We start from the raw sequence: 24,181 nt of genomic DNA, 5'->3' as shown, positions 1-24,181 counted from the left end.
TACAGCCGTACGTCCTCAACGCCTTCTTCACGGGTTGGTAAGAGACTTTCTCTACAGTTTTCACATTTATTTGTGGGATCTTTCCTCAGCACCCCCCTTCCGGAGAGGCGCCGAGCAGCTTTCCTCGGAAACGGCGATTAGGACAACAGCGGTCTCGGTTCCATCAAACACGACAAACGAAGAACACCACGCACTCTCCAGTAAATGCATAAAGTTACTTTATTTTCAGTATACATTTAATTTTGAAAAATATAAATGCTAAAATATCTCATCATCTTCATCTTTTGATTCCATAAAAGTCACAATAGAAAGCTTCATAAAACTGTAAAATACTATAATGTTATAAGGAATTTCGTGGTTTATATTACTGGAAAAAAAAATCATTTTAATACATTGAAATGTTTTCTGCTTTTTTTTCCTTTTTGTTCCACCATCTTGATCCACTTCATTTTCTACTAAGTTTTTATTCTTTCCTCCAAAGCAAATACAGACTTACGAGAATTAAAAACAACAATAAAAGTATCTGAAAGTGCGTGTTGATTCAAAAAACACCCCCCCCCCCCCCCAAAAAAAAATAAAATAAACCCACCAAGATGTCTCGTCCCCGATGACAGTCGTGCGTGGGCGTACGGCGGCAGACGGCCGCGGGCCCCCGGGGTCGGGACCAAGCCGGCTGCGGCGGGGCGGCTCGCAGGGCTCCCACCACCCGCGGGGACCTCGGCCTCTCCCCGGGCAGCCCGCACACCTCCGCCCTCGCCCCGGCTCTTCCCACCCAACTCCCAATTCTGATGGCAACGGAGCGTTAGTGATTTTCAAAGGTCCGAGGAGCGGGGTGAACCCGTCCCCGGGACGCCTGCGGCCCCTTCCCTGCCTGCTGCCTCGGGTGCCAGCAGAGCTCTCGGCTGCTCTGGTGCCGGGTTTGGGTTCTAAAAGGAAAAACCAAGCGAGGAGCCCCCACCGCCGGGGGAGAACGGAAACATTTCCAGCTCCTGGCCCCGCAGTTGGGTGTTTTTCATGGAAAGCTACAGAAATCTTTGTCCCGTCCCTTCAGCGACGCTACCCTCTGCACAACACCTCCCTCGGGTTAAAATAAAAATTTAAAAACCAAACAAACAAAAAAGAAAGAGAGAGAGAGAGAGAAAGCTCCAGATCAGCAGTCAATACATTTCAAGTACATTTCACGCGGTTCGCAGGTGGAAGACCTCACCGTCGAGGAGACACGTCGCCAGGGGCCGGCCGAGGGGAAGCTGCGCGTGGGCTGTGCGCGTGCGTGCGGGGTCCTGCCGCGGCGCCTACCGGGAGCAGGAACGCCGCGTCTCTCTCTTCGACCGGGTCCATCTTCCCGCCTCAGCTACTGGGATTCCTACAAACCAAAGGTGTGAGCAGGCACAGGCAGCCCCCCCGCGCTCCGCAGGCGACGCTCGAGGCTGTCCCTCCTTTGGGAGCCAGGGACTGGTGCTCACGGCGGGATGGAAGCGGGCGGTTGAAGCCGGCACTGCGCTTCCCGGGTCGTCTGTCCTCCAGCTAGCGGGCGCCGGCAGCGGAGGAGAGCACCGAGCCGCCCCTTGTCTGGCCGTTTCCGACGTCTCCACAGCCTTTCCGCAGCGGGTTGGGGCTGGCTTCCCGGGATGCCGCTCCCAGACTCCAGACACGTTCCATGGAAGCCGAAACCGAGACCCCTCGAGAAGGAGTCGGGGAGCGCACTGAGGCGTGCGCACGCGTGTGTGCCGCGTAGGCGCCTCTGCGGCCCCGTCGTCTCTGCAGCAATGGCCGTCGGCGGCAGCTCAAGCGCCAACCCCCGCGGTCCCGATGGACTCCCTCGTCCTTGGGGGAAGCGCTGCGGGGAAAGCGCGGCGCCCAGCTGCTGCCACAGCACAGCGGGGGAGGAAACCAACGGCCCTATTCTACGCCTCTCGTCGCGCATACGGCTACTGCGAGTAAGATGCTAAAATTTGGCATAAAGGTCTCAGCACCATCATGAAATTCTCTTCACTTAACCAACACGGGCTTTGGTTTTCCTGAGGACAAAAGCGCAGGAACGTGTCTGTCCTCTGGGGGGGGATTTTTTTCCATTGGGGAATTAGCTCTCACAGCTGGGCTTTTTTTTTTTTTTTGTTGATGAAGCCTTTAGTGCGCTACACGTAATCCCCACCTTCATCAAAGAAATTTCCGAAATGCGTCTTTACGTGCGCGCACAAGTACCTGCGCACACGCGCTGCGGAGAGAAAATCGCCTCTCCCAGGGTGGTATTTGCTCGTTCGGTTTAAAACCAGACGCCTGGGCGTGCCCATGCCTGGCCTGCTTCGTATCGATGCATCACGGGCAGACGGGTCTAGGAGCCAGCGGTCAAGGTTTCGGGTGAATTCTGCAGATGAGGGAAAACAGATGCGGATGTTGGTGAGCCTGGCGACTACGAGCGTGGGTTTGAGCATCCCAGGAGGCGTCTTCAGCTTCCTCCTCCGTTGCGCCGTCATCGCGCCTGAACTGCACGCGGGGTCTTCCTCACGCACACGCACCGATGTTTCCAAAGGAGTAATTCCAACAATACCGCGTAGGAAATCAACAGCACGAGTACAACCAGCATCTGTCCGCTGACGTCGGTAGCCGGCCGGTATTCCGCTTACCACCGTTACGTTTAAGACTCTTCCCAGATCACAAGAGATTGAAGTTACATCCCGTCTCCTTCATAGTAAAGTTAGATTACTTATAAAATAAAAATAAAAATTAACATAACCCTAAGCGAAACAGACGTTTCAGAGTAGAAGGTGTTAATCAAACTGATCCAGCGCTATGCCATGTCCTGGAGATTGCGGTGCGGTGTCGTGGTTTTGTTGTTTGGAAAAATCACATTATATATGGTACATTACATTTTTTACAGAAAGCCTGGCATCTAGAAATAAGAGGTAGAACTACTCATAACTATACGTTTCCTGCTGCAGGAAAAATTCATTTTTCTTTACAGTAATTAAAAAAAGGTTAAAAAAATTGACAAAAAAAAGTCGTAGGTTAGGCCCCCATAATTTAAACAAAATAATCTAGGAAAATAACACTCTTCAATGTACCTGACGGATTAAGTCCATTAAAGTGTTTCTTTAAAAAAAATTGCATAGGAAAGGGACATTTCAACGCACGTGCTACAACGATGGCAACGGTTTTTGTCTGTGCTGGGAGTGAAGTACCTTTTCCTTTTCCTTCCTGCGTCACCTACAAGTAGAGGCTTTAAGAGCAAATTCGTGTTAGCAGCACTTTCCAGCATCTTCGAGCAGCGTTAGCAAGACGGCGAATTAGCCTGGAGGCCAGTTTTGTTCCGCCAGAGGACAAACGGACAAACCACCCAACCCTGATTCACAACGCCAGCGCCCCCGACATCGCCCGCCCGTGCGACGCGGTATCCTCGGTGCTTCTGCCCGCTGCTCGCCAACGAGGGAGACGCGTGCACGTCGAAGCGACAGAGAAGGCAAAACGAGTCTTGGTCAGCGCGGGGAAAATCGGGTGAGGAGGGACGGGAGGAGATGTGCCGGGGCAGCGCGGGAGGTCTCATTTACTTATGCGGGTGGGGAGCAGAGAGCCTTTTAATATTTGGCTAGTGACAAAATAAATTCCATAAAAGATTTAACAGACAGACAAATTACAAAGTAGTTTCTGTTCCCTTGCTCCTCCAGAAATAACCATTGTCTTCAGGCTCAAGTTCTACTCTAATTTGAGGCACAACTTTTACTGGAGTTCGTGGAGGGCTGCGAAGAGAAGGAAAGAGAAGGTGAGAGCGGGGGCTACCCCCAGGCTTCGCCGTCCGCCGCGCTCGGGACTTCTGCTAGCAAATCCCGAAAAAAATTAACCACCGGCATTTCACAAACACAGCAGAGGGGCAGCTGGCGTAAACTGGGCAAACTGGGGGTCCTGGGACTTTCCGGGACAGCCAACAGACAGCGTCCCGCCTGGAAGCGGAACAACTGCTGGACTCCCGGTCGCGGCTCCTTGCACCGGCTCATGCAACGCCGCTCTCGGGAACGGGCAGCGTAGAGGTGCCCAGGCAGCGGTAACGTACAGCTCGCCCTAAGGTAAGGCCCGTCCGTCACGCGAGAGAACGTCAGTGAGTTGGTCTGACCACTGCTCCAAGCGTCCAGCGCTTCTGCTTCACACCGAGCTGCGCAACACCCGCAAAGCCAGAAGCGCCTCGGTCTAGAGCCGAGCCCTGGCGCGGGGAGGTCCAGGGTGGCCCCGCGGGGCCGAGCCGTGGCTGAGCTCTGAGAAATTGTTACCTAACTCTTCCTTGCTGCAATTTGAGGTTGTTATTAACTCTGTTTTCCAGAGCAGACATGGGGAAATGGATTACTTCCTCTTTGCAGCATCCCGTTACGTGGCTGAAGGAAAGCATAACAGCAATTTTCTCTCACTCTTTTTTTTTTTTTAAAGGCTAAACAAATCCAATTAATGTCATTTTCCCCCTGTAGATGTGTTTTCTAGACTCCTCCCAGTTGCTCCACGTCCTTCTCCTGGTTTAGACCCCAAAGCAGCCCCGGGCAGGGCAGCAGGGGTCTGCCCAAGGCTGGTGCAGCCCTCCAGCGTCCCGCAGCCGTGTCGCCCATCAACTTGGGACGGCGGGAACTTTCTCCAAGCGCTTCCTAAGGGTTTCCTACAGGGGGACAGAAACTTTGCCTTGCTGACTTTGGGCATACGGAGGGGTAGCCGAGATGCTTTTGAGGAATGATTACACGGTGCGTTTTTTGGGTGCTTACCTTGGCATGGCGTGTGACCGAAGGAAAGGAATTGTATCAGCACGACGTATGGCGTTCAAGGAATGTTGGTGATTTCTCTCCTGCCGGGGAGGGAAGAGAGCCTTGTTGGTCAGTGCCTGCGGCGCTGGGGGCTTCTCAAGCCCAGCCCCAGTTTCTCCAGTACGCTCTCATCTGTCTGGCAGCGCTTTTTTACTGCTGCCTGCCCGCCGGGTGCACGTCACACTGGGAAATAAACCCACCCCATTTCTCTCTCTCTCTCTCTCTCCCCCCTCCAAGACAAAAACCCTTTAACTGCCAGCACGACTGAAAGACTCATTTCCCAAGAGTTTCACTGCCTGGAGACTTACCTTTTATCTACACCTAGTATTAGTAGGATTATTAGCAATATGCTTTGAATCGCAGAGCACAGTTATATTCTACGGCAACGCCACGGTGTTGATGGATTCCAGCTACTTTTTCTAGTCCAAAGGCCTGATTTTTTTTTTTTTTTTTTAGATTTTGTTTCTAATTAAAACCCAGCAAATCAGTTACTGGCTTATAAAAATGTACAAATACGCAAACCCACTGCTGCTCGGCTCATGGGTGATTTACCCCGTGTTGTCTCAAAGGGCGTTCCAACTAACAGGTTTGCGCCAGAATTAACTTTTCCTTAACTACTTCAGCCTTCAAGGTGTTGAAAACACTGCCTCAGCAAATGGATCATAAAATCCTCCGTAACAACGTTGAGGATGCAATTTGTTTGTAGCACCATCAGGGCATTTTCACGGAAAAACGAGGAGGATCCGTTTGGTCGTCCGAGGCTGATTTCACTCCCTTTCTTTTCTTATCGGCAAAACCCTGAGAATATCTAAACCGTGAGGGAACCGTCTCTTTCTCCTTGGCTTTGCTTCCTACTGCCAACCTCCGAGTGCTCCTGTATCTAAAAACCAGAGGGCACGGCTTAGGACTGCCTAAGTGCCACCGCAAGGCAAGCGACTTCGGGACCAGCTCTGGGACTCAAATGATAGTTTAAGGATCTAAAGATCTGTGGGTTTCGGTCCTACTCCTAGAAATCCTAGCAGCAGCATCGCAGCGGTACTCATCTGTTACTATCACTTGTATTTCTCCCCTCCCGGCTCGCGACAAACCAGCATATTTATCTCCACGTGGCACCCACTGCTCGCAGTATTTTAAAAAGTCAGCGCCAAGGCAAAAAAGCTACGGTCAGTTGTTATTCCCGATTCCTCACTTAAAAGACCATAATATGAGAAGTGGAAATGACTGAAAACGAAGATCATAATAATCAGTTACGGATATTAACGTAAGGAATCAAAAAGAAACAGAATAGCGCAAAAGCAAATCACCTAAGAAGGGAAATACATTAACGGTCAACTGATCACTGCCTGCTCGGTTTAATGCGCAATGCGGATCAATGACACGCTTAAGTACTCTTTTAAGCGCTGATTTTTGCAACTGCTTGGCACCTGAGGAAACAAACAGTAACGGGACAGCGATGCAGTTTAGACATGCTGCAAATCCAGAACACTAGGCTCAGAGGGGAAAAAAAATAAAAATCAAACCGTCAGCAGCGTTAACAGAAAACGGGAAAGGTCAGAAAAGAGGAGGAGAGACGGAGTGGCCAAGAGACCTGCTGGCAGCTGGAGAAAAGCGCTTAAGCTGGAGGCACCAGAAGGAACAACATCAGTTTTGTAATGAGCAAAGAGAAATGCTCACAAACCCACAACCTGTCATAAATCAGAGGCCTGGAAATTAAAATAGAGGGGGAAAAAAAAAAAAGAACAAGAAGTACTTCTCAAGTAATAGGAAAGCTTGTGGTTTTTTTTTTTTAAAATCACTCTAAACATATCTATTTTTGTACTGCAAGTCAGAGTCAAGCAGGCATGCAAGAGGTTAGTTCTACTCACTGTCGGCAGGTTTGCTATCACTTAGGAAAGGTTCCTGCTCCATGATGTCCATTGGTATTTTAATACTTGGGACTTTTTCTGAGTAGGGGCAGTCAGACTGTGAAAGAAACGTGTAAAAGGTCTTAGAATATTTTCACCGCTCGCTCTCTTATCATCTCCCACAAATTAAAATTAGCCTTCACACAGTTTCTGTAGGAACGAGGAAAAGAAAAGAAGAAAAAAAAATAAAAAAAGCATCATCCAGCTGAGGTGCCCGCTGGTTTCCCCTGGTTCCCCACTGCACCCCACTTTCCCTCTTCCTTCGCGCTACAGAAGCGAAACAGATGGGCAGGAACCATCTCGTGTAACCGTCACCTTCCCCCTCCCCTCCTCACCAGCTCCTTTGCCACCAGCTTCCGCTTCAGCTTGGCGTTGGCTGCGGGCAACACGGATGGCGAACGCGTTCGTAGGCAGAACTAGCAGGGCGCTGCCTTCTGAGAAACCTCACCAAAACGTTCTCTCCTGCTGGGATTTCCAAAAAACCCCTTTTTTCTCCCCAATGGCTCTATGAGGACGAGGGCCAGACGCGCTACGGCAGAGGTTCCTGAAGCTGGGCTGTCTCAGCACCTCCCGTACGTCAGTCGAGTCAAACCCACTCTCGCTTAGCCCTCTCGTTACGGTAAACCAGCTCGTTGCGCCCAGGGCCCCTGTAAGAACGCAGGACTGATCCCTGCTCCCAGCCGGCCAGGGGAACGGCAAACCGGCCGAGAAGAGGCCCAAGTGCGGAGAGAAGCTGTGCTCGGGGTGCCCCCGGTTGGGTACCCGCCTGATTCGTACCCCGCCGGCCTCCACAACCCACCTGCCTATGCTCAGGACAAGGTACTTGGAATTATTTTGCTTTTTTTAAAATGGAAGTACCTTCTCCTAACGAAGGAAAGGCTGGCATGGCACAGCGTGGCCTAACTTGGTTAACACGTCTTTGTTCCCAGACACGGCACCGAGCGCCAGGCTGGGGTGGAGCGGGGGAGACCTTCACGTCAGGGCAGGAGAACGTTACAGAGAATCGCTCTCCCTGCATTTTATTTTTAAAATTATTTCTAACATTGGCACCCAGCGCAGTATTTTGTACTCCGATAGCAAAATATTTCCTCAGGAGTATTTTTACGAGGCTGAGGCATAAGCATAGCTCAAAATAAAGATGATTCCGCAGAAAAGCGCTGAGGCAATCCAGCCATCCCAAAATGCCCGTCCCCGTGGGGCCGTGCTGTAAGCAGAGCGTAAGAGCCGGGGAACCTCTCCAGCTATCGCCGTTTCAGTGCTAATAAATAAATACGAGAGGTCTGTGGCCCCGCAAGGCTGACGCTCGGGGTCTGCTTTAAACTTCACCATCTAAAAGGAACAGAGAGACGGAGAAAGTATCTGCAGTTGGCAAACATGCCCCAAAGGGGAGATTCTGACTCTGAAACTATATATACTAGCTCAAAGTTGTTTTTTTTTTTTTTAAAAATTGTCTGGCCGTTCTTGGATCATGCGTGTTTTCACATAAAATCGGCGAGAAAGCCAAGGCGCCTGAGTTTTCATTAGGCGAACACGGCAATCGGTTGCGCTAATTCACGCTTTGTAAAGACAAGCTGGAAGAAAAAATGGTGAGATTACTGAAAAATCTTTCTTTGCGGCTCGTTTGCCGCTGCCCCTGATTGCTAGCAAACCGCACTGAGAACTTGGGGTGAGCCCTAACTGGCGCTGACAGCGGTCTCCGCTGGCGCCGGGTTTCGCCGTACTCGCTCATCCAACCCCCCCGCGTTAGCAACGCCCAGCACTTCTCGCCGCTGAGCTCCAGTTGCCGTACTGCCCGCCAAGCCCCCGGTGCTAACGGTGTGGAGGCGTATTTCTGGAAGGGAAAGCGTGAAAATAATCACCCCGAGAATGCCAAGTGCTTTACGTTTGGCGAAGCTGGTAAGGGCAAGTGCTGAAAAAAAACCCAAGAAGAGTTAAGAACCAACATTTTGCATAAATTCTCTTACCCAAGAGATTAAGTACTGTACCTGAAATTCGTTAAAAGCCTGAGAACAGAGGAGATAGCTTAAAACATCGCGGAGCCGCAGGAGCTGCGGCCCAGGATATGCTGCCGCTGGATTCAAACGGGTCAGGAGGAGGGGACGGAGTGAAACCTTTGCTGACTGTTCGCTAGGTACGGAGTAGGGCGCTTTCTCTCATGTGGGCGCGTACAAAGCTATCTGCTGGAGGAAACCCTCGGCCTCGCAGGAGCCGGAGCAATGACGGGCAAGGGGAGCGTGCTGCCTGGAGCGAGCGCCAGTCCCGCCAGCTGGGATGCAGCTTGGTTGTTGGACGAGGTGTGGATCCAGGCACCTCCCGCACCGCCCCCAAGAAAGGCCTAGTGCTGTCCCGGGCAGCGCGCCCGCCCTGCTTCGCACAGCGTATACTCTTTACAGAAAGGCCCTGGCATGTTATCTCATCGCCACAGCCTGACGGCTGCCTCTCTCGCGGGCCCGCAGAGGTGCTCTGCAGCTCTCACGTTACGGACGCGGGTTCTGCCTTGCTCTCCGCCAGGACTGAGGTTGCCCTCTCTGTCCTCCCGACCTTGAGCGAGATCTAGGAGAAGGCCAGCTGACTTCTCCCGCTGCCTGCCTCCTGCCACAGCGCGACCCCTGCTCCTTTGTTCCTCCTGACGTGTTAAAACGGGAATTTGTTTCCAGCTTCAGGTGATCTTACCTCTGCCTGTACGGTGGGAAAAGCCCTTCTTCCCCAACGCTGGCTCCCACCATGACGTGAGCAGAACGAGTAGGCTCCCCGTGGCCTGGAACCCTTAAAGCCTAGCTCCCTTTTCACGGTGCAGAAGGCAACGCTGGCCGAGGCAGCCAGCTCTCTGCCCAGACAAAGTGCGGCACAACCAGCGTGTTCAGCACGTCAGTACACGTTTACGGGACCGGAGTTCACGCTAGACCTGGGCAGGAGAACGTCTGAAGGCACGAGGACTACGTTTCTTCTTCTTATATATACAGTAAAAAAATAAAACAGTCTAAGGCACGTGGATCTGGTCTAGTCAGGTCGCCGCCCCTAGTAATGACATCAGCAGCCACATTTCGCTCTTTTAGGCCACGCTGCAACCTGAGGTAGGACCAAAGAGCGTACCGCAGAAGGGCACGTATGCTTTGAAAATATTTAGGTCACGGTATTATCACCAGAAAGCAGTCTTTCCTGCAATACGACAAGTCACATCTTTCTGTGCTTTTAAAAAGAGTAATTAAAAAAATATCCCAAAAGAAAACCAGAATATATTCAGAAGTAACAGAGCTGCTGGCGAAAGCCATCCTCCTTCTAAAAGGTAAAAGACAGTGCCGGGGGAGAAAGGCAGAGGAGGGACAGATGAGCAGGGCAGGGTGACGAAAGGCATTCTAGTAAAGGGCACGACAGCTCGGCAGGTATCTAGTGCTCTTGCGGAAAGTGTGATTTCATTCTTGGCAACCCAAGTGCCACCTACCGCAGGCTGGTGACGTCTGGCAAAGGGAAGGCAATGCAGAAAAGAAGTTTTGTTTGGGGCCGGTTTGCTGCTGCAGCAAGGGACTGAGCTGGTCGGCTTCGAAAGAGGCTGGGAAAGCCCCAGCCCCAGAGCTGGGGGGGCACGGACCGTCCCCCGGGATTAGCTAGCTAGAAATGAGTAATTCGACAAGGGCAGAAAGCTCCTTACGTCATCATTGTCACTGTCCATGCTGCCCTTCTTCTTTTTCTTCTTCTTCTCGTCCTCTTTCTTTTTCTTGTCCTTTTCTGGAATGACGTCGTCAAGAAAGCTCAAATCATGCTGGGAGAAGAGGTAGTCCATGGCTTTTCTGACTGCTACGAGGGCCAGGATCTGCAAAGGCAGAGAGGGACTTCTCAGTCACATTTTACCTTTAGCTGGGAACACCCCGGGCATTCCTCTTGACGCTGCTTCTTCATCCCACACGCACTGTAATCCTGGTTGTAAATGAGCACGCAGGGAGCAAGGTGACCACCTGGGACATCGCTATCAACTTGAACGTCTGAACTGTGACTGCTTCACGTCAGAATAAACGGGGGCGACGTACAAGAAGAGCACGTCATCCCTTCATACTCCCGTAGAGACAAAGATCCTCTTTAACAGCCAACTGACACGTGTCGGGCAAAACTAGAGAGACAAAAAAGGAGTACTTTCGTTTACTTTTTTGATTCAGCCTACCTACGCAGGTTCACAAGGGCAGCCTGAGTAATTGTCTTGACTTTTTTCTCACCGCTTCCCCAGACGTGAGAACTCTTTAGAAATCAGCCGAGGGCCAAACTGTGCCCTCAGAGTTTGCAGAATAAAGTTTACCAGGATTGTGGCTGCATGAAACTGGAGGAAAAGCTTCTTCTGTGCAAGACTGCAAACAAAAGCACTGGGGAAAAAAAAGAAGGGACATGTCTGAAACAGGAGTCTACATCGACGGTGGGTTTACCACCACCACCAGAAGCCTACCGAGGTCACACGTACGCTTTACCAAAGCGCCACCGACAGAACGAAAGCTCGACTTGGCCATTAAAAAATATAACCCGTTCCCGACAACCGCAGACTGCCTTTAAGATGAAGAATTTGTTCCGAGCAACGATGATCAACGGCACAAACAATTCCTAGGAAAGGATCTCAAGCTTTGCCTTGCGTAACTTAAGACGCGATTACAGAAGTGAGAAATTACTCAGAGGGGGGAAAGATGCCATGTAGACACCCGGGATTATCCCATTACAAATTACTTTCACATTAAAAGCGCTTTTCCTTCAAATAAAGAGAGGTTTGGCTGTTGGCCGGATCTTCACAAATTGGAAGTTCATAGTCTTTTTGTTCACGGGTGCAAATAATGGCATTTTTGTTATCAGATCCAGCTACAACTAAGCTGGGACTGTACGTTCACTGCGTTTGCACCATTAGACCAAACTTCAGCAGACTCAGAGTTCCCTCAGATTCTCTATCAGGGGCAAAGAGGAGGAGTGTCCGGATCTTAGAGTCAGCTTTCAGCAGCCGTGAAAATGCACTGGAACGGCGTGTCAGCGGGAACTGCCGACGTTTAACGCCTTTATATGCGAGCAGGTGTCCCAGCATGAACATTTGGAGGATATTTTTTTTTTACTTGAATAACCTTTTCTCTTCTAATTTCACCAGCATCAGAGAACAAACACTTTGCCTTGTTTTGTTTTCCGCTTTCCCTCCTTCTCTCCCTTAAATAAGGGCTGCAGGTCGTAACTACACCCACAACGGAAATTCTGCTTGTCCGTACACCTGAGACTGGCTGACACTGGGACCAAATTTCTCAAGGGACTTTCGTAAAGCTTTGACCTGAGGCAAAGTATACGTATCAACTCCCCTTAACGCTCGTTTGCTTTTCACCTGGTCTAAGCGCCTAATTGTGGCTGTAGCTCCAGCAATAATCTAAATGCACAGCAACCCGTCTCGCTACTCCCCTTCCTTGACGTAGAAATACTCTACCCGACTGACTGCACGGCGTGTATTCAAGAAACAGTTCTTCTGCGTGATGAACATTTCATCTCTCAACATCCAGAGTCAGTTTTAACAGGACTCTGACGGGCATTATTAGAAAGAGGACACGCATCCCACAAACGTACATATATCATCCTCCTGCGCGAAACGCATGAATCAACATTATCGTCTTCTTCCTCAAGCTCAAGGAAAAAGGCAGCGCTTGCTTTGCTCTCGATTTAGCTAATCCTTCCCCTCTGCTCGGCACACCTCTTCGCATGAGCCTCGTTCTTGGTTTTGTCAATTTGTGCTATTTAAAAGAGAGGGAGGTGTTTTCTGTACGGTAATTAGTGTGGGCTAAAACAGGAAAACTCCGCACCTCTCATTCGTTCGTGCAGCTCAAGGAGAAAACACGGCACATCTAACCTTGGCGGCCAGGAACGGCCAAGCTAACTACACCTTTCTGGAGAAAAATTAACTTTCCGGGCTCGTTTTCCTCCAGAGGGTTTACGTAAAGGCAGCGACGGCAACACTGACCCCGTGCAGTCGTACATCAGCGCCGCGCGTGGAGGCAGAGCCCCGAGCTGGGGATTTGACAGGGACGGGCTGGATTTGCCTGTTTACGGGAGGGTACGGCCGCGCGTGGAAGGGCGCAGGCTGCGACAGGAGGGATGTGAAGGAGAGGGTCGCCTACCATGACGGGGAATATGATAGCAGCCACGGTCGACTTGAGGATCCAGAGGAGGGCCAGGCACACCACCTGCAGGAAGGTGAACAGATGGACCCTGCGCAGCGGGACGTGGCGCAGGTAGATAAAGTCAGGCTGGTGTTTTAGAGGCATCAAGAGCAGCTTCAGACGATCCATGAACTGGAAAGGAAAAGAAACGAGCATTTAAACGCAACCCAGGATACACAAAGAGATACGAAAGCGTTATTCCGCTATGAAGTGTGACCTTGAATCAACTTGCTTTCCCTCCGTAAAAGAAACCCAGCAGAAAACCCAGCACAGCCCCTCCATCCTGAGTGACTCGCGCTCAACGTACGGTGGGCTAGACACGCCAGTTCGGTTGTCTCAAGTGAAGGTCCCAGCTCTGCTCCGTATCTGGGAACTGAACAGAGGCACAGGAGCGAAGCGCCTCTCAAAGCAAGGCTTGGGGTGCCTTTGGTTTAAGGAGCAGGATGATCTGGTCTAAGCCCAGAACAGAGGTGATGGTGGAAACGGCTCCGCTGGCGTCAAAAGAACGGGCTCGATCTGCTGCGGCTGGGCTCACGGGGCGTTTTCTCTCAAAGGGAGCACTTCGTACCCAAAAAGCAGAGAAAACGAGATGAATGCCAAAACTACGGTCGGCATCAAACTCTGGGTCGCTTCCACCGCCCTCCCCTGCCCCGCTCCTGCCAAGGAATGACATTCAGCATTTAAAAACAATGCTTTTTTTTTTGTTTTCCCAAATAAACTGGGAGCAGAGGTGAGCAGAGGTGAGGGCAGACATCACGTTGCCGGAGAACAGAAGGGCAGCTGACCGAAGAGCGAGGCAGACGGGCAGCTTTTCCGGCAGCGTCCCTTGCCCCGTGCTGGACCGGATGGACTTGGAGTTCAACCAAAAATCAGGATTTCTCATCAAGTGAAAAACATCCTTGATCAGGGGCAAACGAGCTGCCCGGTCCTCCGACCACCTGGGCCGGGCAGCAGGGGAAATCCCCGCCGGGAGAGCCAGCCCCAGGGCGACCAGTACAATCCCCTCGTTGTCCCCTGCCCGAACGCGGGCTTGCTGCCCGCTGCTCAGACCAGACGGGTCTCACACGAGGGAATGAAAGCCCGGGCCATTTTAAAGAACACCCAAGGAAATTCTCATGGTGCTCAGGGAACAGGCAGTCCTTTCCCGTTAGAGCACAACCAGGCGCTAAAAAGAAAGGCCGCAATTAACAGGGTGCCAGAAAGCAACAAAACCCACTTCCAGCTTCCGAGGGCCAATTACAGACGCTGCGCTGTGAGAAAGGCTCCTTATGTAATATTTCCTCAACGACAAAGAGAAGGGCTTGGCTTCCCCTCCCCGGCAAACAGCAATGTTCCCGCTCGTTAAGGCTGCGGAATAACCCCGCCGCCATACATCACCTTCCCTTGTTTTCCTCCAGCCTGCGACAGACGTCCCGGCAGAGGACCCCAACCACGGGGCCTCCGGAAGCGTACGCTACCCTCGGCACCGCCGAGGTCTTCCCAAAAGGCCCCTGGGCCTTCCCAAAGCGCCCGCCGTCGCTCACAGGGACCAGACTCGGCCGCCCTCCCGCTTGGGCGGATCGCTCCCCTCTGGTGTGACCCTCAGGACGGCCAGCCGGCCTGCGGCAACGTCTGCCAGCACCCGCCGCCCTCCCCGGCTCGCTTGGGAAGGGAAGGGAAGGGAAGGGAAGGGAAGGGAAGGGAAGGGAAGGGAAGGGGAGGCCGTGAAGGAGAAGGGGAAGGCCAGAGGGTGCTGAAAGAAACCCCGCGCTGGTTCATGACTGCCGTCTCATGGAGAAGGCTCGGCGGGGAGCCTGGTCGTCGGAGGGACTCACCTGCACGCCGTTGAGGGAAGCGACACCCATGTAGAGGAAGACGCCGTAGAGCACCGGCATGGGAATGAACTGCGGGGAAAGAGCAGGAGAAACTGAGCGAACAATCCCCCCGGACACAACGCACCCTTAACACGCGGGGGGATGTAATTCCTGGCCTGTCAGCGACTCAAATGGCACCTACGAGCGGACAATGCGGAGTAATAAAGCGAGCAACCTTTCTGCTGTGCTTTGAGAGGTGCGAGAATGTTTGTGGGATCACTGGAGGGCTGAGGAGCAGGGCAGGGGCTGCAGGAGCCCTGGGCTCGCTGCTTCGCCGTGACTTGGACGTCCCTCCAAGGACCCAAGGGAACGAAGCCGGCCAGCGCCAGTCAGTCAGCAAATTAAAGGGGAGGTGGGGTAAACATGTCCCAGTAAGCTTCAAACTGCGATTCACCTCTTGGTTTCTGGTGAGACTAGAAGGAGAAGGTAGAGAAGAAGCAAAGGTGGCGTGAGGCTGTGGTCTGTCTGGCTCAGTAAGCCGTGGAAATCCATCCAGAGAGGCTCTTGAGTCCCACCGCAGCGATGACAGTCATGCCAACCAAATCTCTGACCGCTCCAATCTTTCACTCACGTTAATCCATAACTATTCACAAATACGGGACCGGGAGTTACTTTCTTCACTGCCAGGATCCGTCCTTTCAAACATCAGTTTCTGCTCCCCCAGGTGCTAAGTGCTGCCTGTTCCTCCATCACCGGTCCTGATGTCGGGGACACCTTCCTTCAGAAGCGAGGAAGGCGCAGGGTAACCACGAGCATCTGTCCCTCCAACCTCAAGCACAAAGCCTTCCTCGCTGGCGAAAGCCACGGCGCGGCTGCCCAGAGGCAGAACCGCTCCTCGGCCCCGCGACAGAACGGCGCGCAGCCAGCCTGGCGTGACGGGAACAGGAATGCTCGGGCACAGACCGCACGCAGGACCTGAATATCGGCCTCTGGGCGATTGACTTGAACCTAGACGGACGGAAAGAGCTCCGCCGCCGCCGTGGCCGAAGGAAAGCCTTCGTGCAGTGACGGGCGGCTGCCACTGAACGGCAGCCGCAGCACGGCCGAGGCTCCCGCGCAACCCGCGGCCGGCAGCGCTGCTGCAGGAACCTTTGTTGTCCAGCCTCTGCAGGCAACTCGCTACAGAGGCACACAACACGGCAGTTATCCAGCATTTCGTTGTATTCTTGACCGCTCATTTATCCTTCTGCTTGATTGACTTGCTTCCTTGAGCGAGCTCTGTTGGTATTTTGGGTTAAAAGCCAAATGTTTTTTCCGCAGCCCGGGTTCAACGGTCTGCCATCGCCGTCGCGGGGAGGGCCGGGGAGCCAGCGTGTGTGTCCATGGCTGTGGGTGTCCGAGGGATTCACATCCAGAGGGATTAGACAATACAAAATAACACCTCCTCCGGCAAATAGGGCAGGAGGCTTTGGGAGTTTAGCTTTCTAGTTCATTTACATTGCTCTCTTTCCCTCCCCTTCTATTTCTTTCCTTTTTTTAAAAAAAAGAAAAGAAAAGAAAAAGACAAATGTCCAACTATTATTTCACCATCCCACGATAATTAATCCTGTAAATCATCTCTAGGTGAAACGTCAGTACATTATCCTGCAGCGTGGCGAGCGGCGCTTTCGTTTTGGCAAAGTATTCACTAACGATGGGGTTGCTGGCTTAGGCGCTCCGAACAAACCTGCTGCTAGCCAACAGAATTAAAAATGTATTTATAGGAAAGTGCCTGTCATCCTCCTAGCAGGGCCGAGGATGTTTCTGTGGAGATCTGCCATAACTGAGCAGAAACATCGGTGACGCTGACAACCAGCACAAACACCGCAAAACCCGCAAAAAACAAAGATGAGATTATTCCGTGGATTGCCCCTTTTATTGAATTTGGGATCCTCGGGGTTCAATTTGCCGCTGCCGTGAGAGGACTCAACGTTCTGCAATGCATTTAGCAAAGCAGCTCTCCCGAGCGGGAGACCCTGCCACCGGAGTTTGTGAAAGGTCCTGAAACACTGCCAGGTGCTGCGCGCCGGCACGTGGGCGAGGAGCGTGCCGGTTTATCCTCAGGCGTCCTCCCGCCAGGATCCTCCCCGAACGCGTTCTTAGGGGAAGCACAGGCAAATAATTAATGAATGAAGCAATAACAGGGGAAATAATAGACCCCGGTGGAATAGAGGAAGGGAGATCTTGCAGGGAAAGGTCACATCAACTAGCAAACAGAATTATGAAAATCATCAGGCATTAAATTAAGGGCACGGAAATGCCTGTTTGTGCAGAGGAGGAAACCGTTACCAAGACACAAAGATCTGCTAGCTGTAAACACAACCTCAGGAATCAGGAATAGGCGCACGCTGACCTCGTAAAGCCACTGTCGCCACTTCATGCACAGGCAGCATCGTTGCTCGCTGCCTGCTCCTCCCCTTCGGCTCACATCTAACCGTGCCTCACAGCCCCCGTGGCTTCCAACCTCCTCGTGACCAACAACTCATTTGCCTCCTACCGAAATGCTTCTCCAGACACCCATCTGCTCCGTCACGGAGTTAGGGCGCGTGGTGCCACTGCTTCAGCACGTATGTTACTGTTCCGACATCTTCTGCTGGTACCATCGGTCAACGGATCCACGGAGGTGGACTTCTGCGGCTGACATCTCCTGTTGTACTTGCACTTGGCGCCACTGAAATCATCGTCCCCAGAGAAGGCAGCGTCCTCCACAAGACACGGGTAAGCAGGTTTCTTGGTTTCGTTCTACCATCTGATGATCCACTAAGGAGGTGTTTCTCTGTGGCTACGTGCCAACGACTTTCAGGTCTTGGAAAAGAGCTACCTACCTAGATTAAATGGTACATCAGCACCACATCTGTCCAGAGCCTGGGCTAAACTCACAAGAAAAAAAAAATCAGGAGATTAAGAAATAAAAAACATTTGGTCGCGCTGCTTCCTCCAGAAACAGGTTTTCCATACTGCCGAGCTGGGCATCGCTTCTGAGCGACAAGGGAGGTGCTATTTTAGGAGGATCCAGCCTAAAAGAGTCAAAATTTGATTGCCGTGCTGGCTGTTTTTTAAAAAAAAGAAAAAGCCAGGCAAGCTGCAGGAGCCTCGCACTGCTGAGGTGTGTTCCTCGGCAGCTGCACCGGGCAGGGTACAGCTCCGCCACGGCAGCGGCAACGGTCCCCAAGAGTTTTGGCCAAAGCTGTACCCATGGACTCGCGCCACCAGCTGTAGGCTCTGCTCATCGCCACCAGCTCTGCGCGTTCTCTCTCATCACTACAGCCTGTGAGGAAGCACCGAATGAAGATTTTCTTCGGGTACGCGTGTTAAGGCACGCGCACGCTGAAATCAATCCAAACGTGCTTTTAAAACCACACGTCTTCTGCACAGCAGCTCTACTGCATTGCCAACCGTCCTTCCATCGTGCCACCAGAAGGCTCTCAAGCTTTGTCCGTAAAACACAGGCCCAGCACAAGTATAAGAGTGCAAAACAAAAGGAAACTTAACTTTATACAAACACGGAAGAAAAATCTTAAAAAGAATCACAGCCCCCCAGAGCAGCAGCCCCGAACTTCGTCACTATCTAGCACACTACGACGATGTTATTTTTTCCTTCCAAAAGGAAGGTTTCTAAGCTTCCAGAAAATTGTAAAACTGCATCTTTAACTGTCGCTAATCTCCTTGTCCACGCTTCGGTGATGAGCGTAAAACCAGCGCGACAGTTGCGGTGGCCCTACTTCGGCTGCGTGAGCAGGAGGAGGCAGAAGAGGTGATGTCCTTACCTTTAGGATGGGAGCCATAAAGACAGACACGCCGGTCAGAATGAAAACGATGACTCCGGTGACCCTCTGCTCCCTGAAACAAAATCACGGCGTGAGCAGGATGGCTTCAGTGCCGCTCTGGTTTTAGCCCCTCTCAGGGCACTCAAAACCAACGTAAAAGCCTGACAACTCGTTTTCGCAGCCCCGTTTCCGAAGCGGAGCGGCGATGCCAAGCCGGGAGCGTCAGGCAGGCGTCTTGAGCCCGCCCAAGCCTCAGACAGCTCTTCTATCGAGCCCGAGGCCAGGTTTTGCACGCTGCCCTAGCTCCGCTGTTCGGGGATCGACGGAGTACTGCTGCTGAGGAAGGAGGAGCGCGTCTGCACCTTCAGCATCAGAAACCGTTAACTAGCGACCCAGCTCCTCTGCACGGCAGTGCTTATAGCATGCAAATAGGTAATAAATCACGAGCTCTCCACGCTCTTAATTTAACAGCGCATTTGGAGTCCTGGTCCTAGCGCTCCAGCAGCTGGAGAAACGGTCCGGGCCTTCGCGGGGTGCTGAAGATGCGCCTTCATCGGCACCCGCACCCGCTCCCTACACCCACACATACTTTTGCCAGTACTATTTCAGAGTACCGACAGTTAGGCCATTAAATTTCTATTTTGTCGCCTAAACGAGTGGCCCGATTTCCAGGAGCGCTCCTACTGAAAGCACTTCAGATCGCTTAATTAAGGCAACTAAATACAGAAAAAATTGCTTGATTGATTAAGTAGAGCTGACTGCTCTAGGCACGACAGGTTTACCTTTTTTACCATTATGTTTGCTAATGAATGCCTGTCTAATTTGCATGGCTAAGGAAACACGCAGTAAATTTATCTCCTTTCTCAACCACTGGAAAACTGCGTCTGGTCTGGCCCAACAAACTTTTGAGGAGTTACAGGCGAATTTGTCCGAGACTTGCGCTGCTAAATCTCACAGCCGGGTTTGGAAACACGAAGAAAGCAGCACAAAATCCGTCATGACAACTTCGCAGTGTCCCACGGGCACCGGAGCTCGCTCCGTAAAGCTTTGTGTATTTTGGGGTGACTTCTGCCCAAAGCAGACCGAGAAACGGTCTAAGCGCCGGTGCAAAGTCTCCTCCCTCTGCTCCCACGCGTTCGCACAGGCTCTCCCCGTCTACAGGCACGCGCGTACTACAACAGTCGCGCTCCTTTTCACCAACGAGTATTTGCAAATAAGGGCTACGCCAGATCAGTTTCGAACTGGATATACCCTCTGCGGACAAAAAAATAAAGCTGTAAGGCAGCACAGCTGATCTGAAGATGGGCAGCTATTGCCCCTGAGCTCGGCACGTGTCCTGCTCGAAGCAGGACCAGTTACAGCACCAACCCACCTTGGCAGGCAAACAGGCCGTTTCTGGTCTGACATACCTCACTCCCAAAAACTTGGGCTGTTCTCCAGGGGCTGAAGTTTCCGTCTCCATCTTCAAGCTGTCAATATGAGCGATGGAGATCACGGTAGCGGCCACGTACCAGGGCAGACCCATAAAGGAGCAGACGATCATCAGGATGGCCACCCAGAACAAATCCAGATGATACCCAGCACCTTTCTGCGAAGGGAGACAGACAACCTTCAGCTTAATGACTCCAAAGACCTCCAGAAGGGCCAGAGGGTCACCGAACAAGCAGCATTTCCTTTCACAGCATCTTCTGGCCAACAGAAATGGTTATAAAAAATACCCGAGTAGGACATTAGTGCTCCTTACAGGGTGAATTCCCCGTCTCCGCAGGGGAAACAGGGAAGCGTTGCAGTTCTGGCAAGCTCTGAAAACAGCAGCATGCAGGAAGCACGGGGGAGCAGCAGACTTGCAAGCAGTTGCAAAAGACGGAGGACCTCGTGGAGACTGCACAGCGCTCGGGGGTGGAGCTGGCGCAAGGCGAGCCCTGCCACCAGCCAAACAGCTCTTCGCTAGGTGCTTGACACAGCAGACCGGGAGTTCAAGACAACCAGAGCGCACCGCCTTCACTGAAAAGCCGCTGGCGAGACACGCAGCGTGTCTTGCAAACGGTGCAAGCCAGCTCTCAGTATCTCTATCTCGTGCAAAAACCACGACGGCCCATTTTCACAGCACGAGACAGTTACGGCAGCAAGAGAGTTCGGAGCGCGCAAGCGGACGGAAGATCGCCTGCAAAGCAGAGCGCGGCTCGCGACGGCGCGAGCCGTTTGTCCTGCTGCCCGGCCAGGAGGGCGCAGGACTCGTCTGGACGCGGTGGGAGGCTGAGAGCGGCACCTTTGTGCGCCAAGTCATCTCGCGTCCGTGGAAGTGACCGCTCGGATGCGCGCTGAGCTTCAAACACCCACACCGCCCTTTAAAGCCGGGCAAAGCCTCATTTACACTTTAGCAGCTGTTGTCAAATAACTCTGAGTGTAACGGCTTAGCGAAGGCCACGTGAAAGCAATCGGGCAGAAATACGGTGCCTGCCTGGAGGTACGTTTGCTGCCTCAGGTCCCAACTCCCGTACTCAGGACGGGACGCGACCGCGGGATCCCACAGTCGGGACTTCACAACCGGGCTGAGCCCGGCTGATGGTGCCTCGTGCCCGAGGCTCGTCCCGCGACGCCCAGCCCCGCGCGCTCTTGGGGACGGCATCAGCAGCTGATGGGCTCACGGCCTATCCAAAGGAGAAAGCTGCCCTCATCTTTACTCCTTTTTGAAGACCTCTGCTCTCCTGTTTTTTAAACCCTTTAATGAACTAACACAGGAAACCCGCCAGCCCCGAGTGCCAAGAGAAGTGAAGAAACAAAAGAGCCACTAAAGAAAGGGACCTTCAGAAAAATACTAGGCAAATCTCTGAGGTTTGCTGTTTTCAAGAAGATTAACCTTTTGTTAATCCCATTCAATTTGATTTTATTGGAAAGAACAAATGATCCGGACCTACTTGGTGACCCAGGAGGGAAAGCATCCCAGTTCATCTTGAACAGTCCTCATTGTTTTCCTCATCAGCGCGCTGCTTACCTTGGCTGGCCGGCAGCACGGGGACGGGCACTCAGGGACACCCTGCCAAGACTTGAGCAAGGCACCAGCACAAAAAAACCCCCCGTCCTCCTTTTGGCCGACAGGAGATCCGGTGTGCGGAGGTGCTTTTTGGTGCGGAGGAGCGGGATCGCGCTCGAGAGCCCCCAGTTAAACAAAAGCATGTGCTCGCAACCATAACAAGGAAGCAGGAAATATTGTTTTTATATTAAACAGTACTCCGCTGGAGTGTTTATACTTCGTTACTAAAAAAGTACGCCCAGTGTTGATAGCACAACCACGTGCAGTGCCTGTAAGCTGAAGAGACGAGGGGTCTCTCCTCTGTGGGGGAGGAACAGTGAACGTATTCCTCCAGCGATTAAGAAAACGATGTGTCTGGTGGTGCGCTTAGGTGCAGGAGACAGACCTCAAACCGAGACCTTGTGCGTGACGAGCTTCCCCCGAGGACGATGTGGGCACGGTACCCAAGATCCCCGCCCAGACCCAGATGGCAAGGAGCGGTGTGCGGAGGGGTTTCAAACCAGCCCCGTAAGACCACCAGCCAGCACTCATCGCCCTCGCAGCAAACCTTCCCGCTCCCGGTGACGTTGACTTCTTCCTCCAGGTCAGGCTCGGGACGGTCTTAAATCCCGTGTCGGTCGTCTAATGTCCACGGCGGCCACGTGAACCGAAACAGCCTCCTCTTTTCCAAGGAAAAGCCCCCTTGGCGTTTCCAAGGGCTCTCAGTAGAACAGGTATCTAAACAACGACCCAGCACTGCCCGTGCTCTGAGGCAGTCTTTACTCTCACAGGTTTGACCGCTCGAAATGTGTCCCGATAGCAGGAAGGGAGAGTCTTCTTTTACAGGAATTTAATATTTTTCAACAGAACTGACCGTGCAGGGAAAGGAAAGACCCTACAGGCACGAAAAGCTGCCTAGCGCCGGTCTGGAAAGTTTATTTTAAAAACAGTACTACATCCTAGGCTGGTCTATGTCAGCAGATATAAAGCTCTTCTTTAAATAACACCCAGCTGTGGCTATGCCCTCGGTACGGCCCGCATCTCGTCAGCTTATTGCTTTATTTTACAGCACTGTACAGCCGACACAGCTGTCGTCCTTGGACCACCAGTGGGGTTCTGTGATCACCCCGGCGCCCCCAAAACCTCCTTCAGAGCGGCTGACAGCCACGCCGCCGTGCCGTGCCCGCTCGGGGACGGTCGTGACACAAAGAGCCCTTGTGCTGCCGGTGGCTGGGAACATCCGCCAGCGATCGTCTTAAGACGATAAACAGTGCAACAGGGGCTTGTCACATCCAGAGAAACTCTGCGCGTTCTGATAAGGTGAGAGAGATTCGGGTTTGCAATAACGCAGTGCGGTGCAAATGAAAATCAGGTCCCGGCTCAGGTCAAAGCCGAGCCCTGAGGGAGGAGGCCCTTCCAAGCTCACCGCCTCTCCCCACCGCAAGCCTGAGCTCCCAAACACGGGCACTCCCTACAGATCCCTGCATGACCTGGTGCGCCCGCCCTGGTTTTCCTTCCCATGCTGAGGCGCCAGATGGATAAAGTATGCCCTTCTAGTCTCTGGCACAAGGGCAGGAAGAAAGCCCACCACAACCACAGAGCAACTTGCTCTCCTTCAAAACAGCAGCAGATGATAAGGAATAGGCCCGGGTCTGAGAGAGAGGAGGAAAATTGGATGTTAAGAGTCATTTGATGCTAGACGAGAGGTTTAGCTGGACTTGAGTCTGGGACTAGTTCCTCTAGAGAACTAGAGTCTGTGAAGCGAAGGGCCATTTGGAAGCACCAGCACTAGCCATCCCAGCAGTTCCGCACACCAGCGAGCCATCAGACCCTTCTGCTGGCCCCAGTCATCTTCCCGAATGCCCTGCTGACAAAAATGCCAGAAAGAACGTCGGCCAAGCACCCTCACTGGAAAGCATCCTACCCTTCCTAGGCCTTGCTTAACATCAGACCTGGGGACTTGTTTCCGAGGCCTGAACAGTTTTGGCAGTACGTACAACTGCATTCGCCGGGCACAGGGGACAGCACGCGTTTACCCTACCCGAGCAAACATCGGCAATCACAGACATCAACCAGTTTCTGACTGCGTTTCATTTCATGATTTCTGATCTCCCGCTGGAAAAGCAGAGCTCGCGGGATGGACGCGTAAAGCGGACAAGCACGTCACTTTATGTTTGTGGACAGACGCGCACGCTCTTTCCTTTTCTAATTCTTCAAACGGTGGTCTCTTGCAGAAGCACCAAGGCAAACACCACCTCTGGGCTCAGGGCTAGTAGATTCTGACACGAACTTCATCCAGCCCTCTACTGAGGTAGACAGTACCACTACCACGAACAGAAGTGCCGGGGCAGCAAGGCCACGAAGGCAGCTACATGGTTTTTACATCGTATTAATGACAAGACGAGCCTTGACTAGCCCGTACTTACCAGTTTCCTTTGCCATTCTCCAGCGTTTACAGTTGGAGAGCAAAGCTCTTGCAAGGATAGACCAAAATATTGTAAAGGTGTTAAGAAACTTTTGGGGTTTATGTGGACATGAAAAGGGGCTTTAAACACAAGTTCTGCCTCTCAAAGTGGGGCTGCTCTAATTTCTACCGGCTCTTGCCAGGCCTTTGCCAGAAGAGCAGTGGGTAGGATGCAATGGGTCTAAGTCCTCTCCTTCTCCTGGGAGGGAAGGGGTAGCTGGCTGGCGGGGTGAGATCCGACTGTTCCTGGCACGGGACCTGTTTG

The 24,181-nt window shown here is 52.5% G+C and overlaps 1 protein-coding gene across 5 annotated transcripts in view; it reads right to left on the bottom strand.

The window, feature by feature from the left end:
- Positions 1–203: 203 nt before the first annotated feature.
- Positions 204–24,181, bottom strand: part of SLC4A4 (solute carrier family 4 member 4) — a 217,059-nt gene continuing 193,081 nt past the window's right edge. For 3 of the 5 annotated variants that reach the window (XM_054823524.1, XM_054823526.1, XM_054823525.1), the window contains 8 exons: positions 19,849–20,027; positions 18,440–18,512; positions 14,655–14,723; positions 12,799–12,972; positions 10,329–10,490; positions 6,641–6,737; positions 4,737–4,837; positions 204–3,734 (listed from right to left, as the gene is read on the bottom strand). In XM_054823524.1, the coding sequence (XP_054679499.1) occupies positions 4,773–4,837; positions 6,641–6,737; positions 10,329–10,490; positions 12,799–12,972; positions 14,655–14,723; positions 18,440–18,512; positions 19,849–20,027 (819 nt within the window). In that variant the 3' untranslated portion in view covers positions 204–3,734; positions 4,737–4,772. The remainder of the gene's footprint in view (positions 3,735–4,736; positions 4,838–6,640; positions 6,738–10,328; positions 10,491–12,798; positions 12,973–14,654; positions 14,724–18,439; positions 18,513–19,848; positions 20,028–24,181) is intronic. The other 2 variants (XM_054823523.1, XM_054823527.1) reach the window with 2 other exon arrangements.

This window comes from Grus americana, chromosome 4 (assembly GCF_028858705.1).
Source record: "Grus americana isolate bGruAme1 chromosome 4, bGruAme1.mat, whole genome shotgun sequence".
Classification (NCBI taxonomy): domain Eukaryota; kingdom Metazoa; phylum Chordata; class Aves; order Gruiformes; family Gruidae; genus Grus; species Grus americana.
The sequence above is the reverse complement of the archived record's forward strand: the minus strand, read 5'-3'. Positions and strand labels throughout refer to the sequence as shown.